Consider the following 17,064-nt stretch of genomic DNA (forward strand, 5'->3'; position numbering starts at 1 on the left):
GATGGGCGGATCACGAGGTCAGGAGATCGAGACCATCCTGGCTAACACGGTGAAACCCTGTCTCTACTAAAAAATACAAAAAACTAGCCGGGTGAGGTGGCGGGCGCCTGTAGTCCCAGCTACTCAGGAGGCTGAGGCAGGAGAATGGCGTGAACCCGGGAGGCGGAGCTTGCAGTAAGCTGAGATCCGGCCACAGCACTCCAGCCTGGGTGACAGAGCGAGACTCCGTCTCAAAAAAAAAAAAAAAAAAAAAAAAAAAAAAATATATATATATATATATATATAGGAAAATTGGCTGGGTATGGTGGCTCGCGCCTGTAATTCCAGTACTTTGGGAGGCTGAGGCAGAAGTGTCACTTGAGACCAGGCCTGGTAGCTCCTGCCTGTAATCCTGGCACTTTGGGAGGCTGAGGCAGGCGGATCATCTAAGGCCAGGAGTTTGAGACCAGCCTGGTCAACAAGACGAAACCCCGTCTCTACTAAAAATACAAAAATTAGCCAGGCGTGGTGTCACAGGCCTGTAATCTCAGCTACTCAGGAGGCTGAGGCAGGAGAATCACTTGAACCTGGAAGGTGGGTTGCAGTGAGCTGAGATCATGCCACTGCACTCCACCTTCCAGCCTCAGTGACAGTGAGACTCACTCTCTCAAAAAAAAAAGGTAGTATCACCTGAGGCCAGGAGTTTGAGATTAGCCTGGCCAACATAGTGAGACCCAGTCTCTAAAAAGAAAAATAAAAAATAAGTTTGCGCCGGGCGCGGTGGCTCAAGCCTGTAATCCCAGCACTTTGGGAGGCCGAGATGGGCGGATCACGAGGTCAGGAGATCGAGACCATCCTGGCTAACACAGTGAAACCCTGTCTCTACTAAAAAATACAAAAAACTAGCCGGGCGAGGTGGTGGGTGCCTGTAGTCCCAGCTACTCGGGAGGCTGAGGCAGGAGAATGGCGCAAACCCGGGAGGCGGAGCTTGCAGTGAGCTGAGATCCGGCCACTGCACTCCAGCCTGGGAGACAGCGCGAGACTCCGTCTCAAAATAAATAAATAAATAAATAAATAAGTTTGCTGGCCATGGTGGCGGCATATGTCTATAATACCAGCTACTTGGGAGGTTGAGGGGAGAAGACTGTTTGAGCCCACGAGTCTGAGGTTACAATAGGCTATGATCTAGCCAGTCAACTCTAGCCTGGGTGACAGAACAATACCCTATCTCTAAATAAATAAACATATTAATTTAAATATATATATATAAGAACATTTTTTGGAGATTTGTGATAATCTGAAAAAAATTCACGCTTGAATCCGAGAGGCGGAGGGTACAGTGAGCTAACATTGCACCATTGCACTCCAGCATGGGCAAGAGAGTGAGACTCCGTTTCAAAAAAAAAAAAAAAAAAGACTCACAAACAAATTAATAGCCTAGAAATACTGAGTAAATTAAGAAAAAGCTAGGTAGGCCGGGCGAGGTGGCTCACACCTGTAATCCCAGCACTTTGGAAGGCTGAGGCTGGAGGATCACCTGAGGTCAGGAGTTTGAGACCAGTCTGGCCAACGTGGTGAAACCCTGTCCCGACTAAAAATACAAAATTAGCCAGGCCTGTAATACCAGCTACTTGGGAGGCTAGGCCAGAGAATCGCTTGACCCCTGGGAGGCAGAGGTTGCAGTGACAGTGAGCCAAGATCATGTCACTGCACTCCAGCTTGGGCATCAAAGTGAGACTCCGTCTCAAAAAAAAAAACCACACACACACACACAAAACAAAACAAAACAAAACAAAACAAAACAAAAACAAAAAAAACTAGGTATGTCATAAATCCATTATATGTAGATTCTGGTTTACTTTATCACTTACTACTATAAAATATATATGAATCTATTATAAAAAGTTAAAATTTATCAAAACATACATACACATTTGCAGACCATACATTGTGGTCTAGAGAAATTTAAACAAGCATACAGATGCCGTATTAAATCATAACTGCATAAAACTAACTGTAGTAGGTACTATACTACTGTAATAATTTTATAGCTACTTCCTGCCACTACTGGGGTGAGTTCAAGTGCTGTGAGTATCCATTTAAAATGCCGTGTGCCGTCATCTCTGAAGAGCAGTTGGTCTCTTCAGTTGCACACTGCAATAAAAAGTAATCTTTCCCAGGTCTCCTATTTTTTGAGTGCAATACTAAAAACCCTTAATAACACCATGGGAGCCATACAAAGTGCCAGTACTGATACTGGAAGTTCTCCCAAGAAGCAGAGAAAAGTCATGAGATTACAAGAAAAAGGTGAATTGCTTGATATACTGTAGATTGAGGTCTGTAACTGTGGTTGTCCATTTCAAACAGACAATTCATCTTGTAAACAGACAACATAAACTTACAGTATTAACAGGTACAGTATAGTACTATAAATGTAGTTTCTCTTATGATTTTTATTATTTATTCTTTTTTTAACTTAGAAAAAAAAAAGACAGGTCCAGGCCAGGTGTGGTGGTTCATGCCTGTAATCCCAGCACTTTGGGAGACCGAGGAGGGTGGATCATGAGGTCAGGCGTTCAAGATCAGCCTGGCCAACATAATGAAACCCCATCTCTACTAAAAATACAATTAGCCAGGCATGGTGGTGGACACCTAGATACTCAGGAGGCTGAGGCAGGAGAACCACTTGAACCTGGCAGGTGGAGGCTGCAGTGAGCCAAGATCGTGCCATTGCACTCCAGCCCAGTTGACAGTGCGACACTCCCTCTCAAAAAAAAAAAAAGACAGGTTTTCACTGTTGCCCAGGCTAGTCTCGAACTCCTAGGCTCAAGTGATCCAACCACCTCAGATTCCCAAAGTGCTGGGATTACAGGCACAAGCCACCATGCCCAGCCTGATTGGTTTTTTTTTTTTGAGATGTTCTCACTCTGTCACCCAGCTGGAGGGCAGTGTTGAGATCATAGCTCACTGCAACCTCCAACTCCTAGGCTCACTCAATCTTCCTGCCTCAGCCTCCCGAGTAGCTGGGTTTACAGATATGAACCACTGTGCCCGGCTAATTTTAAAACATTTTTTGTAGTAGAGAGAGGGGTCTCCCTATGTTGCCCAAGCTGATCTCAAACTTCTGGACTCAAGCAATCCTCCCGCCTCTGCCTCCCAAAGTGTTGGGATTACAGGTATGAGCCACCTCGCCGAGCCCCTTATGATTTTCTTAGTAATGTTTTCTTTTCTCTAGCTTACATTATTGTAAGAATACAGTACAGTTCAGCTTTTGAAACGGGATTAAACTGTGCAGGTCCACTTATGCACAAATTTTTTTCAACTCAACTTAGAAAATACAGTATTATCCGGATGTGAAATCTGCAAATATGGAAGGCAGATTTTTCATATATGCAGGTTCTGCAGGGCCAACTGTGGGACATGAGTACACAAAGATTTTGTTATATATGGGGGTCCTGGAGCCAATCCCCCAAGTATACTGAGGGGATGACTGTATATAATACATGTAATATACAAAATGTGTTAATTGTGTGTTTATGTTATTGGTATGATTTCTGGTCAGCAGTAGGGTATCAGTAGTTAAGTTTTTGGGGAGTCAAAAGTTATAGTGAATTTTTTATTGTGCAGGGCAGGTGGGTTGTTTTCCTAATCCCTGCATTGCTCAAAGGTCAACTGTGCTGATAATTAAAAGATCACTTATGGATTCTGATGCTTTCTTACCATTGAGAATTAAAATAGTATCATTCTGAGTTTTGTTTTCATTAAAATAGTAAAAAACAATCAGGTTGTAGGTTCTCAAAGTTTACCTGTATGTATGTCTTTAAAACTTCAATAGAAACTTCTTCCTTCGTAGGAAAAAAAGACATAATTATAAATACAACTGCTTATATGAAAGAGTAATAGAATTTTTAATACAAATTCCACTATTAAATAATTCAATAATTGTAATGTTTACCACTGAGCAGTAAGTATACACCAAGTTAAGTGCTTACCAAAATTCATCTACTGCCTGATTTAACCTTATCATAACTCTTTTTGGGTAGTTACTATTATTGTTCACATTTTACAGAGGATGAAATAAGACAAGGGAAGTTTTATTTACCCAGAGTTACACAGATCGAAGCTGCTGAATAAGGGTATAAACTCAGGACTCTTACTCCAAAGCCCAAGCTTTCAACTACTTTATCATTCACTTTCTATATGTACTCTGACCAAAATGTTATCTTCCTTTTTAGAAAAAAAGCAACAAAACAACAACCAACAAAGTTTTAAAATCTCACATAGCACTCACTTTGTTTAGTTAGCTTAGCTGGTTGATTTAAAGTTGGTACAGACAAGGATAAAGTTATGAATCTATTAAAAACCAGTTAGCCAACAGCATTCTGTGGCCACAGACTAGAACCCTAAAGGGCCACTCCCAGTGAGTTATCATTGAGTGACTATACAAGACTATATAAGACTTTTGATTCCTTATCACCATTTCTAGAAAACAATAACAAAAAAGTAGTGTTTTCTTGACAATAGGTATATAGCATCAACATTACAGAGAAGAAATCGTTCATTTTTATATACCTTGGTCTGTAGTCCCAGAGTACGGAAAAACAAAATGAGGTGAGTCATAAAGCGAAGGAGGTGTCCAGGTAGATTGTTTCTGCTTTTGGAAAGCCATTTGCTAAACTCATCCATCAAACCTACAAGCCATCAAAGTGAAGATTCAACGATAGGAATAAAATCAAAAGAAAAAAATAAACATTACCAAGAATATTTACTTCACTCCTATAGTGCTTTAAAGTCACTGTCTCATAATTAATAGCCATGATATAACTCTACACCCTCTTAAACAGAGTCTGGGTTCAATCCAAACTTTATTTTATAAAAACCAAATGAAAGGTCACCTCTGACATAAAGTAAATAGTTGCATTCAAATAGGTTAATATTTAGCAAGATTAAAAGATATGGTAAGTCATATGCATTGTTTGGATAAATTTTAAAAATTACTGTAAGACAATGAAGAACTCATAAAGAGTAAAATAAAACTGGCTGGGTGCAGTCGCTCATGCCTGTAATACAATGTCTATAACATATAGCACTTTGGGAGGCCAAGGGGGGCAGATCACCTGAGGTCAGGAGTTGGAGACCAGCCTGGCCAACATGGTGAAACCCCGTCTCTACTAAAATACAAAAATTAGCCAGGCATAGCAGTGCATACCTGTAACCCCGGCTATTCAGGAGGCTGAGACTGGAGGATCTTGTGAACCCAAGAGACAGAGGTTGCAGTAAGCTGAGATTGCGCTACTGCACTCCAGTCTGGGTGACAGAGTGAGACTTTGTCTCAAAAAAAATAAAACAAAACAAAAAAAACACAAAGTAAAATAAAACCATATCTTACCATCAATGTCTCCCAGGATAAGAAACTTTTGAACTATATGATAATGTTCTTGATTCTCTTCCAGAACTCTCTGAAAAAAAAGTTTTTAATTTTCCATAAATCTTCTAGTAGTCATTCTGTAGTATATATTCATTGTTAAACTAAAAATGTTAGAACTTTTGAAGGAACATATAGAAAGAAAAAGCTGGAAATGAAGGGCCTTAGAAAGATCAAAACAAAATAAAACATGGAAAGGATACTGCCTTTGGAATATACTCATAGCTTACAAATCCAGAACTGAAAAGCATCTTTGAAAGTAGAGACTTATGTTATAACAATTTAATCTCTCAATGGTATTAAACTTTTGTTCTTATATTTTATTCCTGTTTACCTTGGCACTACACATAGTGGACCAGAAAGGAAGAACTCATGTGATCTAAGCAAAATAAACTATTAAGATTTCTTTCAACATGAGCAGCAGTACTTGAAAGCATTCTTTGAGTATTCTCTTCTGTACATGGCACCAAGGGTGAAAAAGGACAAAATAGTGATCAGGTACAGAGTAGAGAAAACCTTTTCTAACTTATTTGCAGCTTGATTTTTTTGAAGAATATAGTTCATTTTTTGTTGTCAAACATATTTCAATTTTTATTTAGTTGGCTGTCTAAATTTTCTTTCAGCATTTATTCATTTTTACATTCAAACCTTTGCTCTACCTGTAATTTATTTTAGTTACATGGCATGAGGTAGGATCTAGCTTTGTTTTCTTTGGATGGAAATCCAATTATGCCAGCACCATTTATTTAAATAAACCACCCCTTTCCCTCTGAAATGAAAGGTCACCTCTGACATCTGTTAAGTTGTCATATATACTTGGATCTAGTTTGGACTTTGTGTTCCACTCATCTATTTATTTTCATGTCAGTTCTATACTGTTTTGTTGTATCTTCATATTAAGTTTTATTATTGAGTAAGGCAAGTACCCTCTATTTTTTTTCCTTTTGAGTGTGGTTTTTTGTTTGTTTGTTTGTTTTTGAGACAGAGTCTCACTCTGTTGCCCAGGCTGGAGTGCAGTGGTGCAATCACGGCTCATTGGAGCCTCTACCTCCCTGGGTTCAGGTGATCCTCCCACCTCAGCCTCCTGAGAAGCTAGGACTACAGAAGCATGCCACCACACCTGGCTAATTTTTAAAATTCTTTTGTAGAGATGAGTTTTGTCATGTTGTCCAGGCTGGTCTTGAACTCCTGAGCTCAAGTGATCCTCCTGCTTCAGCCTCCAAAACTGCTGGGATTAGAGGTGTGAGTCACCAAACCCAGCCTATTGTTCTTTTTCAAAATGCTCTTGCCATTCTCAATTATTCTTTTACTTGACAATTTTCTGTCCAGAAGTAATACCCCACAGCATTAGGTTTTTATGCTAATTCTGGAATGAGTAACATTTATATTAAATGCTCTCATCCAGGAACATGATATATCTATTTATTTATGTCTTATTTTATGTCCTTCAGTAAGATTCTATAGTTTTTTAAATGAAGGGCTTGAAACCCTGGATTAATTTTTTATTCCTAGATCTCTTTAGTTTAAATGGAACTTTTGGGGAGGGGGTACTAAATCCTTTTCTAAATAGTTATAACAAGTAAGAAAGACTGACTTAAAAAAAAAAACTTTGTCTTGTATCTAGCTACTTTAACAAATTCTCTTATTAATTCTAGTAACTTACTGAGCTTTAAGTTTCTAGACTAATATTTTTATCATATGTAAATGTTCTTCCCTTTCTAGTATTTATATCTGTTCCTTAATTTTCTTATTTTATTTCATTAGCTAGAATCTCCAAAATAATAGACTGGTAATAAACACTTGACAGAAAAAGCATTAATTTCCTTACTATATCAAGTGCTCCCATATAATAATAAGAAAAATATAAAATCCCAAAGAAAAATAGCTAAAAGATATGAACAAAAAATTCGCAAATGGTCAATAAACATAAGGAAACATGCTTGGCCTTATGAACAGACAAGAAAATGAGTAGAATAGCAAGATTACTTCCCACCTATTCTGATGGACTGGCAAAACATAAAAAGTGTGACATTTAAGGCTGATGAGAATGTATAATTCAATAAATTACTTGTGGAAGTATGAATTAACTGCCACAACTAGGTAATACATTATTTTCCCATTTCAATTTTCTTTTTCTTTCTTTTTTTTTTTTTGAGACAGAGTTTCGCTCTTGCTGCCCAGGCTGAAGTGCAATGTTGCAATCTTGGCTCACTGCAACCTCCACTTCCTAGGTTCAAGCGATTCTCCTGCCTCAGGCTCCCAAGTAGCTGGGATTACAGGCATGCGGCATCCATTTCAAAATGTTTCTTTACTTACCTACCCACCTATCTATTTAATTTTTCTTTTTTCTTTGAGACAGGACCTTGCTCTGTTGCCCAGGCTGAAGTGCAGTAGTGCAATGAGGGCTCACTGAAGCCATGACCTCCTGGGCAGTAGTACAATCACAGCTCACTGAAGCCATGATCCTCCCACTTCAGCCTCTGGAGGAACTGGGACTACAAGTGGGTTCACCACCATACCCAGCTAATTTTTGTTTTAGAGACGAAGTTTCGCTATGCTGCCCAGGCTGGTCTAAACTCCTGGCTTCAAGTGATCCTCCCATCTTGGCCTCCCAAGTGCTGGGATTACAGACATGAGCCACCATACCTGGCCTTTTTATTTATTTTTATTGTATATATTTTTAAGGTATCAAACGTGATATCTTCAGAGAATTCATTCAGAAACACTGTATATATGTATATACAATGTATAAAGCATATACTTATTTATACTCCTTAACCCGGTAACCCTGCTTTCAGGAAACTTATCCCAAAGAAATAGAAGGACTAGTAGCTAAGTATGCACACACGTAAGTTCATTACAGCACTAGAAATAACCTAAATATTACCCAAAGGGGAATAATTGAAATAAATCATACATTATTCTAAAGAACATTATTTATTAAGAAGAATAAGGTTAAGTGAAAATGAATAAACTAATTTGGAGATTATCATTAAATGAAAAAAAAAATCAAGCTATAGAGTAATATATGTAGTACAATGTGAAAAACACAAAAATCAAAATTCTAAATTGGAATATCTACGTTATTTACACATAGTTGTAAGATCATGGAGAGAAATATAGAAGGATACATATCAGTATGTTTTATCATATCAGAGGAATAACCATAAAGGGGTAGATAGTACTATAAAGGTTTTATTTATACATTCTTAAATTATTTTACTGTTACAAGTACATACAATATTACTATAGTTGTTTAAGCATTTTTAAAAGAATATAATTTTTAGAAAATTAGATTTTAAGATCTAGGAAAATAAAGTCTTAATAATTTTTCAAAATGTATTTTAAATTTTAAAAAAGGAATAAATATAGCTTATGTGCATATATGTAGATGAAATTAATCCTAAACAAAAAACTAAAAATGATGTATCATTTATGTAATTGAGTTTCTTCCTTTCAAAGAATGATTCTTATTTTAATAGGTGAGAAAAAGGGAGAAAGTTCCACCTTTTTCCTTTCAGCTACAGTGCCCAACAGAATAACACTGTTTCCTATTCCAGATGTCTAACATATTCCTATTAACATTTACCTTTTTATCTGTAGCTTGAAGTTCCTCAAAAACCTTTTCTAAGGTCCAGCTTCAAAAGAAACAACGGGAAAAGAATAATATTAATAATATGAAAAAGGGCTGTAAAATGAAACATCAAAGAGCATGCTACAAATCACCATGACTCAAAACAATCCAACAAACTCACTTTGCTTCCAGATATTCTCTAGGGAGTTCTTCAGTTTCATCCAGAGTTACTACTGATGTCTGGATCTCCTGTTCTACCAGACTGTCCACCATCACCCGGAAGTAGGCCCAAACTGTGTCTTCCCAGGTGTCACAGACAGGAAGCAGCTTTTTCCCCATTACAAAACAGAAACATATAAACATATTCAACAGAAAAGAAAGGAAAATCAATTACATCCAATGATACAGACTATAAAATCACTTTATAATGATATAAAACATGGCGGATTTAAAAAAAAATTATGCCAAATAAGCTTTCCCCTGCCAACTACATCTTGTAAGATGTTTGAACTGTTCAGATTTTTTCATACTGTTAACAACAACATGTTTTCCAGGCTCATACGACATTTCAACTGATTAGTGTAGTATCCCTAAAGATAGCTATAATATGTAGGGAGTATTGGGTTGTGAGAAAAACATGCGTATGTAAGACAACCCAAGGACTCACTGTGCCTTTCTGGCACATTTCTGCATACAGCTATGAGTATTTTAAGTCATCAATACATGTGTGTTGGAGTTAAGTTTACAATTCTTAGTTAAAAACTGAAATCTGATTTCATTCATTAAAACACCATGTATGTTATGGGATACATCAAATTAAGCACAACGAGTCACTATCTGATTCATGATTATCTCTATCATTGCTACACTTAAGTATGTACATACATACTTAAGTATATACACTTAAGTTTATATTTGTTATATACAATTGTTAGAATATTTTATCTATTTAATTTTATTCCACAGAAAAAATTTAAACATTAAAACAGATTGCATACCTGCTTAAGATTCCCACTTAAAGCTGCATAAATTGCTCTCTCGTATCTATTAAAAAGCTCCTAAAACACAATGAACATAAACAAATTTGAAATACTGTTTTTCTTAGTATGTCAATTTTCCTCATAATGTGGAGTCTTGCAATCTCTTCTAGACTGAACCTATTCACCTGATAGTTTTTAAACTTTAGTGAAAGATCTAGTGGGGTAATAACAAGGAAGAACTTCAGTGTGATGAAATCATCAATGCTGAGATCTGGAGAAAAAAAGTAAAACATTTAAATGCCAAATATCGGGTGAAAGCAAATCCAACTCTAGTGGATGCTTTGAATATTTAAAATCAAATTTTATTCCAGAAACAACCTATATATTATTTTCTCCTAGAATGTTTCTCAATACCTGATACTCTCTGATATTGACCTGATACTCCCTGATACTGACCTATGTACAACATCAAAACAAGGCATGCATTAGTTTGCATCTAATTTCTATGTAGAACTAATTCCCCATTTTACTTTTGGTATTTCCAGTTTTCTTATCATCCAAACAAGAGACTTCAGAGACTCTTACTGCATAACTGAGTCCACCTCTGCCTTCTGTTTCTAATCACTGCTCCTAACCAGTGTCTCTTCCTTCCTTTCCATTCCCATCAATACTATCCTAGGTCAGACCCTTATGACTTAGTGTCCAAATAATTCTGACAGGCTCCTAACTACTTTCTCAGCCTTTTGTCCATCTAATTTTAAGTATATTTTTCCATTGCCAGGCTGATCTTCTCAAAAACACTTCTGCTATCTGCGCTAAAGCTTCTACCACCCTGACAGCCAATTCTACAAGCAAACTTTGGGCCTTTTTCAAGGTAAAGTGCCATATTTATTGTAGTATTTATGTATTTTTTAAACTGTTTGACAGATGTAAAACTGTGCTACCATTTTTATTAACTTTTTATTATTTTACGTATCACTAATGAAGTTTTTGAGTATTTTTCTCTTAACTCCCTTTTCCTGTTAAGTCCTATGGGGTTTTCGTACAATGCTGCACATTGTGGTGACTTTGAATACCTATGTCATGTTACAACAGAACTGACAGTATTTCCTTTATGAGCATTCTACTCCAACCTGGTAGACCTACCTTACTTTGAGTTTCCCAATCTATGTATCCTACCTAGAATTCCTTCCTCTTGTTTTTCATTCCCCAAAACGCAAATCCTACTAAGTTTTAAAAGTTCAATTCAATTCTTTCCTTAGGGAAGCCAGCTTTAAGCTTTAGTCCAATACTTTTTCTCTAAATTCATTTGGTACCTCCTTTACATTTCTGCCTTATATCAATGCTTAATTCTTAGTACATAGTGTTTTAATAATTCTGATAAGTTGTTAAGCCTATTCCTCAATTTAATTGGAAGTTCTTTGAAAACCAGTTTTACACTACTTTCAACGTTTCATAGCCCCTGAATAGGCTTTCAATTAATTGGAGTTAAAAACAGTATCACTGAATATTTTATTTATCTTACATCTTCTGCCATTCTCCAGCAACTTATTTTCCAAATGCGTCTATATGGATTCCCTTCAACAGGTTCTAATTCTGTTCCTATAAAACAGTAAAAGAAAATTTCTGGTTTAAAATGAAACCTTATTACAATCCTTTCTAAAAAGAGAAGCTATAGTTCACAAAGATTGGCATTTAGAGCGAAATGCCTTTGTCCTCAACTGTCAATATAAAATCTACTAAAATACCTCCATTAACATTAGGGTCATGGTACAGTTTCCAGCCTTCAAGTGTTGCAGCTCTCCATGCTTGACCACAGCGTTTACAGAGTCGTTGTGCCTTAAGAAACAAGAAAAAGCAGTCAGTACAATAACCAGGGTACTTTATAGTAAAGTATAACCAATATATGACAAGTTTAGATAACTTATGGAACAAATGTTACAAGGGATGGATGTAGGCAGTTAATAATGGCATTCTGGCTGGGTGCGGTGGCTCACGCCTGTAATCCCAACACTTTGGGAGGCCAAGGCAAGTGCATCACCTGAGGTCAGGAGTTCCAGGTCAGCCTGGCCAACATGGTGAAACCCCGTCTCTACTGAAAATAGAAAAACTAGCCCGGCGTAGTGGCAGGCACCTGTAATCCCAGCTACTTGGGAGGCTGAGGCAGGAGCATCACTTGAACCCAGGAGGCAGAGGTTGCAGTGAGCCAAGATTGCGCCACTGCACTCCAGCCTGGGTGACAGAGTGAGACCCTGTCTCAAAAAAAAAAATAAATTAAATAAATAAATAAATAATAAATAATGGTATTCTATTTTTAAAACATATGTATGTCTTTCTGTGGCTTCTGCCTTTATTTTTCTTTCTTTTTAAAAATTTTTTGCAGAGACAGAGTCTCATTATATTGCCCAGGCTGGTCTCGAACTTCTGGACTGAAGGGATCCCCCCCACCTCAACCTCCCAACGTGTTGGGATTACAGGTGTGAGCCACCATACCTGGCCCTGTTTTTATTTCTAAAAAATCCCTTTTCTATTTGACTTTAGGCTTAACAATAGGTTCCCACGGCACCCACTGGCATTTAATTCTGCTAGAAACAAATGGGGTTAAAGAGGTTGATGACCTCTGATTTATGAAAAACTACTACAAAAACAGTCTCTAATGACAAGGCTGTTACTGCTCATTTACTCCCCTGATAATATTGCATGTTCAACTTGACCAGTAAGTCAGTAAGTAAATGTGTTTATATACCAGTAAGGTAAATACAACAACATGTTTGTTGTTCTATCATCCCTTTAGGGAATCACCTTTTCCCCATTCTTAGCTCCTATGTTTTGGATAGGCCTGATCCCATTCCAGAACTCTAAGTTTAGGGATGTGAGCTATAGCAAGATTCACCATCAGGACTCTTGCTGGAGATACTGGGAAAGAAAATATACTCCTTTTACTGAGATTGCTAGCTGGCAGGAGGATGTAAGCTTGGAGCGTCTCATATCCATCTCTGATACAACATGGGGAGTAGCTTCCTGGGAATGAAGGCACAGAGAGTAGGGTAGAGCTATGGGTCTTGGAAACAGATAGTATCCTAGTGATATCTTTGGGGTCCCTGGATCCTGCTGAAAGCCAGCTATACCTTCTATACTTACCACTTCCATGAGCCAATGAATTCTCCTCTTGTAAGCATAAAGTAACTTAGGTTGGCTTTCTATCACTTGAACCCAGAAAGCCTGATTAATACAACCAGTTAAAGAATATCATACCCCTAACATCATTCTAAACTTGCAGCCTTTAAAATCTAAGAGAGCTATGTAGGAATTAACATGGAAAAATGTTTTGATAGGGTATCTTAAAAAGGCAGGATAAAAACTCAATATATAATATTGAAAACATTATGCTAAGTGAAATAAGATAGTCACAAAAGCACATTGTATGATTCCACCTATACATCATAGAGATAGTAAGTAGATTAAAGGTTACAGGGGCTGAGGGAAGAAGAGAATGAGGCGTTACTGCATATAATGGTTACAGTTTGTATTTGGGTTGACGAAAAAGTTTTAGAAACAGACAGTGGTGATGGTTTCCCAATACTGTTAATGTAATGAATGCCACTGAACTGCACACTTAAATGATTAAAATGGCAAATTTTGTTATATAATTCATTATACAATGATACACTTAAATGATTAAAATGGCAAATTTTGTTATATAATTCAATATATATTATACAATTCACAAAATGAATGGTGTCACTTGAAATGGGTGAATTATATGGTATGTAAATTTTATCTCAAATTACTATTAAAAAGAGGGAAAAAACTTGAATGTATACCATGACTGCAACTATCTTAAAAAGGAAGACAAAAGAAAAAGCTCTATAATTAAAAACAAAAAGCTCACTATCTGTGGTTTTTATAAAGCTAGTGAGACCTTGAGAATTTCTGTTTTTTGAGCCTTCAATAATATGACTGTATTTTTGTTTTTTAAAATAAATCCCATGGCCAGGTGCGGTGGCTCACGCCTGTAATCCTAGCACTTTGGGAGGCTGAGGTAGGCGGATTGCCTGAGCTCAGGAGTTCGAGACCAGCCTGGGCAACACATGAAAACCCGTCTTTACTAAAATGCAAAAAATTAGCCGGGTGTGGAGGCGTGTGCCTGTAGTCCAAGTTACTTGGGAGGCTGAGGCAGGAGAATTGCTTGAACCCGGGAGGCGGAGGTTGCAGTGAGCCGAGATCACGCTACTGCACTCCAGCCTGGGCGACAGAGCAAGACTCCGTCTCTACAAAAAAAAAAAAAAATAAATAAATATATAAAATAAATCCCTCGTTTACTATAGCAATTTCTAGCATCTTGCACACTGTCTAGCAGAGTGGCTGGGATTTATATATTTTCTGAATAAACAAATACATGGTATCAACTTTTTAAATTTAAAATATTTTAATAATAGAGACAGGGTCTTGCTATGGTGCCCAGGCTGGTCTCAAACTCCTGGCATCAAGTGATCCTCCTGCCTTGGTCTCCCAAAAATGCTGAAATTACAGGCATGAGTCACTGAGCCTGGCCAACTTCTTTTCTTAATAAAAACAGTAAGAATGATGCTTAATAAACCAATATTTATTACTGTAAGAAATTACTGTAAGAAATTACATAAGAAATTAATATATGCTTATGGTTGATAACATAGAAGAGAATAAACAACACTTTGAACTAACATAGAATCTATCTAAAGACCATTGCAAAAAGTACTGTAAACCAAGTACAACATAATACTGAAGCCTGAAACTCCTACACATCACACTATCTCACCTAAAGAGCCATCTGGTAAACTGTCCAATTAGATACTTATCATTCTACATATAAGATATTAACTATCACACACATTTTTAAAAGGTAAGGTTAAAAGGAAGGAGTTTGAGAGCCACTGTAGCCTTCAAGTGCCTAAATAGTATCACCTAGAATTAGGGTTAGGTTTATTCTAAACTCTGAAAAATCAGCATTAGAAATAATGAAGATTGGGTCAGGTGCAGTGGCTCATGCCTGCAATCCCAGCACTTTGGGAGGCCAACGCAGGAAGATCACTTGAGCCCAGGTGTTCATGATCAGCCTGGACGAACATAGTGAGACTCCATCTCTACAAAAAATAAAAAAGTTAGTTGGGCATAGTGGCATGTACCTGTAGTCCCAGTTACTCAGGAGGCTGAGGCAGGGCTTGAGCCTGGGAGGTAAGGACTGCAGTGGGCCGTGATTATGTCACTGCATTCCAGTCTAGGTGACAGTGAGATCCCATCTCAAAAAAAAAAAAGAAAGAAAGAAAAAAAAAGAAAAAAAATTAATGGAGATTGGGCCAGGTGCAGTGTCTCATGCCTATAATCCCAACACTTTTTAAAGTCAAGGCAGGAGGATCACTTAAGGCCTGAAGTTCGAGATGAGGCTGGGCAACATGGCAATACACAGTCTCAAACAAAACAAAAACAAAAACAAAAATCCCAAACGGAACAAAAAAATACATAATGGGGATATACTTAAGAGTATGCAGTGCAATATGGGGAAGAAAAGTATGACTTGTTATAAATAATTTTCTATTAATTAGAGTTGTACAAACTAGATTACATTGTTTTCACAAGTTACGTGTGCCTTATCACCGGAAATATTCTAACAGGAAGTTAGAACTAGAAATACCACGAATGGAATTACTACATTAAGAAGGCATACTAGGCAGCCACAAAAATCTCTTCCAACTCAGAGTCTATGACTTTTTGAAATTAAACAAGAAGGGTATACATGACTGACCTCTTCTGTCATTCCAGCACGGATTAGAGTGAAGAGATATTTGAGTAATCTAACTTCATCTTCTCTATCCAGATCATCAAGTGGCATTTTCTGTCTTATGGGAGCATCAGGATCCTGTAAGAAAAAAAAAGTCATCATCAACCATAAATCCTTTATACTTACATACATTTTACACATCATCAAGAGATGATAAACCTATCCTGAGTTTATATATAAATAAATTCATTTTTTCTTTTTTCTTTTCTGAGACGGAGTCTTATTCTGTCACCCAGGCTGGAGTGCAGTGGCATGATCTCAGCACACCACAACCTCCACCACCCAGGTTCAAGCAATTCTCCTGCCTCAGCCTCCTGAGTAGCTGGGATTATAGGTGCACGCCACCACGCCCAGCTAATTTTTGTATTTTTTATATAGACGGGGTTTCACCATGTTGGCCAGGTTGGTCTCAAACTCCTGACCTCATGATCTGCCCACCTCGGCCACCCAAAGTGCTGGGACTATAGGTCTGAACCACTGCGCCTGGCTGAAACAAATTCAGTTTCAATTTAGTTAAGTAACAAAGGGAATGAAACTGTCACAAGATTACAAGTGTTCCAAATAGCCACACAGTTGTCTGCTTCCCCACTTAAAACATACTCAGTTGGCCCACAAAGGGCATGCCTCAGTCAGGCAAGGCAGAACTACTACAAGCCTATCCCAGCCCAGGTTACACTAGAAGATGACTTGAGTTTCACTGTCATAGCAGCTACATGGTCAAGTCTAAACAGAATTAGACCTAGATGGAACATGAACGCAAAGCAAAAACCTTCTGTTCTGTGACTATGAAGTGTTTACCTGGTACTTTTTGAGAACGTGTGGGAAGAGGGCCCATTAAGACCTATTTTGGGATTAATGCCATATAAAACACACCAATGCCTAATAAAAAAAATTTAAACAGATTTCTAATAAGTGCAAATCCCCCAAAACAGTTATTTCTACCTACCTTTTTCTCATGTGCCTCTAAGCATTTAGGATAATATGTTGTTCTCACTTTAGCAGCAAAGAGCACACGTGATCTACATGATGGATTTCCAATTGAAAACAATTTCAATGTGACTCAAGAAAGGAAGTAATCCTTACTCTACATGTTACTTAGTGTATGGTAATATGAATATCAATTCAGAAAATGGAATACATAATAGATCAGTTGGCTACTTTCAAAAATATTTTGCAAACATATAATTCAATTTTGGAACATGGTCTCTTTCTGGCAAAAGGAAATCACCACTTTCCAGCTGGTAAGATTAAATGATTTTCAGCTGTTGCCTGCTACAATGTAATTTAG

The 17,064-nt window shown here is 37.5% G+C and overlaps 1 protein-coding gene across 3 annotated transcripts in view; it reads right to left on the reverse strand.

The window, feature by feature from the left end:
* LOC105473484 (nucleoporin 107) overlaps nt 1–17,064 on the reverse strand; it is a 56,160-nt gene that overhangs the window by 12,160 nt on the left and 26,936 nt on the right. For all 3 annotated transcript variants that reach the window (XM_071071464.1, XM_071071463.1, XM_071071465.1), the window contains exons 12-20: nt 15,741–15,854; nt 11,707–11,797; nt 11,484–11,560; nt 9,977–10,036; nt 9,160–9,305; nt 8,994–9,042; nt 5,369–5,438; nt 4,552–4,670; nt 3,786–3,824 (exon numbers count right to left, since the gene is read on the reverse strand). In XM_071071464.1, the coding sequence (XP_070927565.1) occupies nt 3,786–3,824; nt 4,552–4,670; nt 5,369–5,438; nt 8,994–9,042; nt 9,160–9,305; nt 9,977–10,036; nt 11,484–11,560; nt 11,707–11,797; nt 15,741–15,854 (765 nt within the window). The remainder of the gene's footprint in view (nt 1–3,785; nt 3,825–4,551; nt 4,671–5,368; nt 5,439–8,993; nt 9,043–9,159; nt 9,306–9,976; nt 10,037–11,483; nt 11,561–11,706; nt 11,798–15,740; nt 15,855–17,064) is intronic.

Source organism: Macaca nemestrina, chromosome 10 (assembly GCF_043159975.1).
Source record: "Macaca nemestrina isolate mMacNem1 chromosome 10, mMacNem.hap1, whole genome shotgun sequence".
Taxonomy (NCBI): Eukaryota; Metazoa; Chordata; class Mammalia; order Primates; family Cercopithecidae; genus Macaca; species Macaca nemestrina.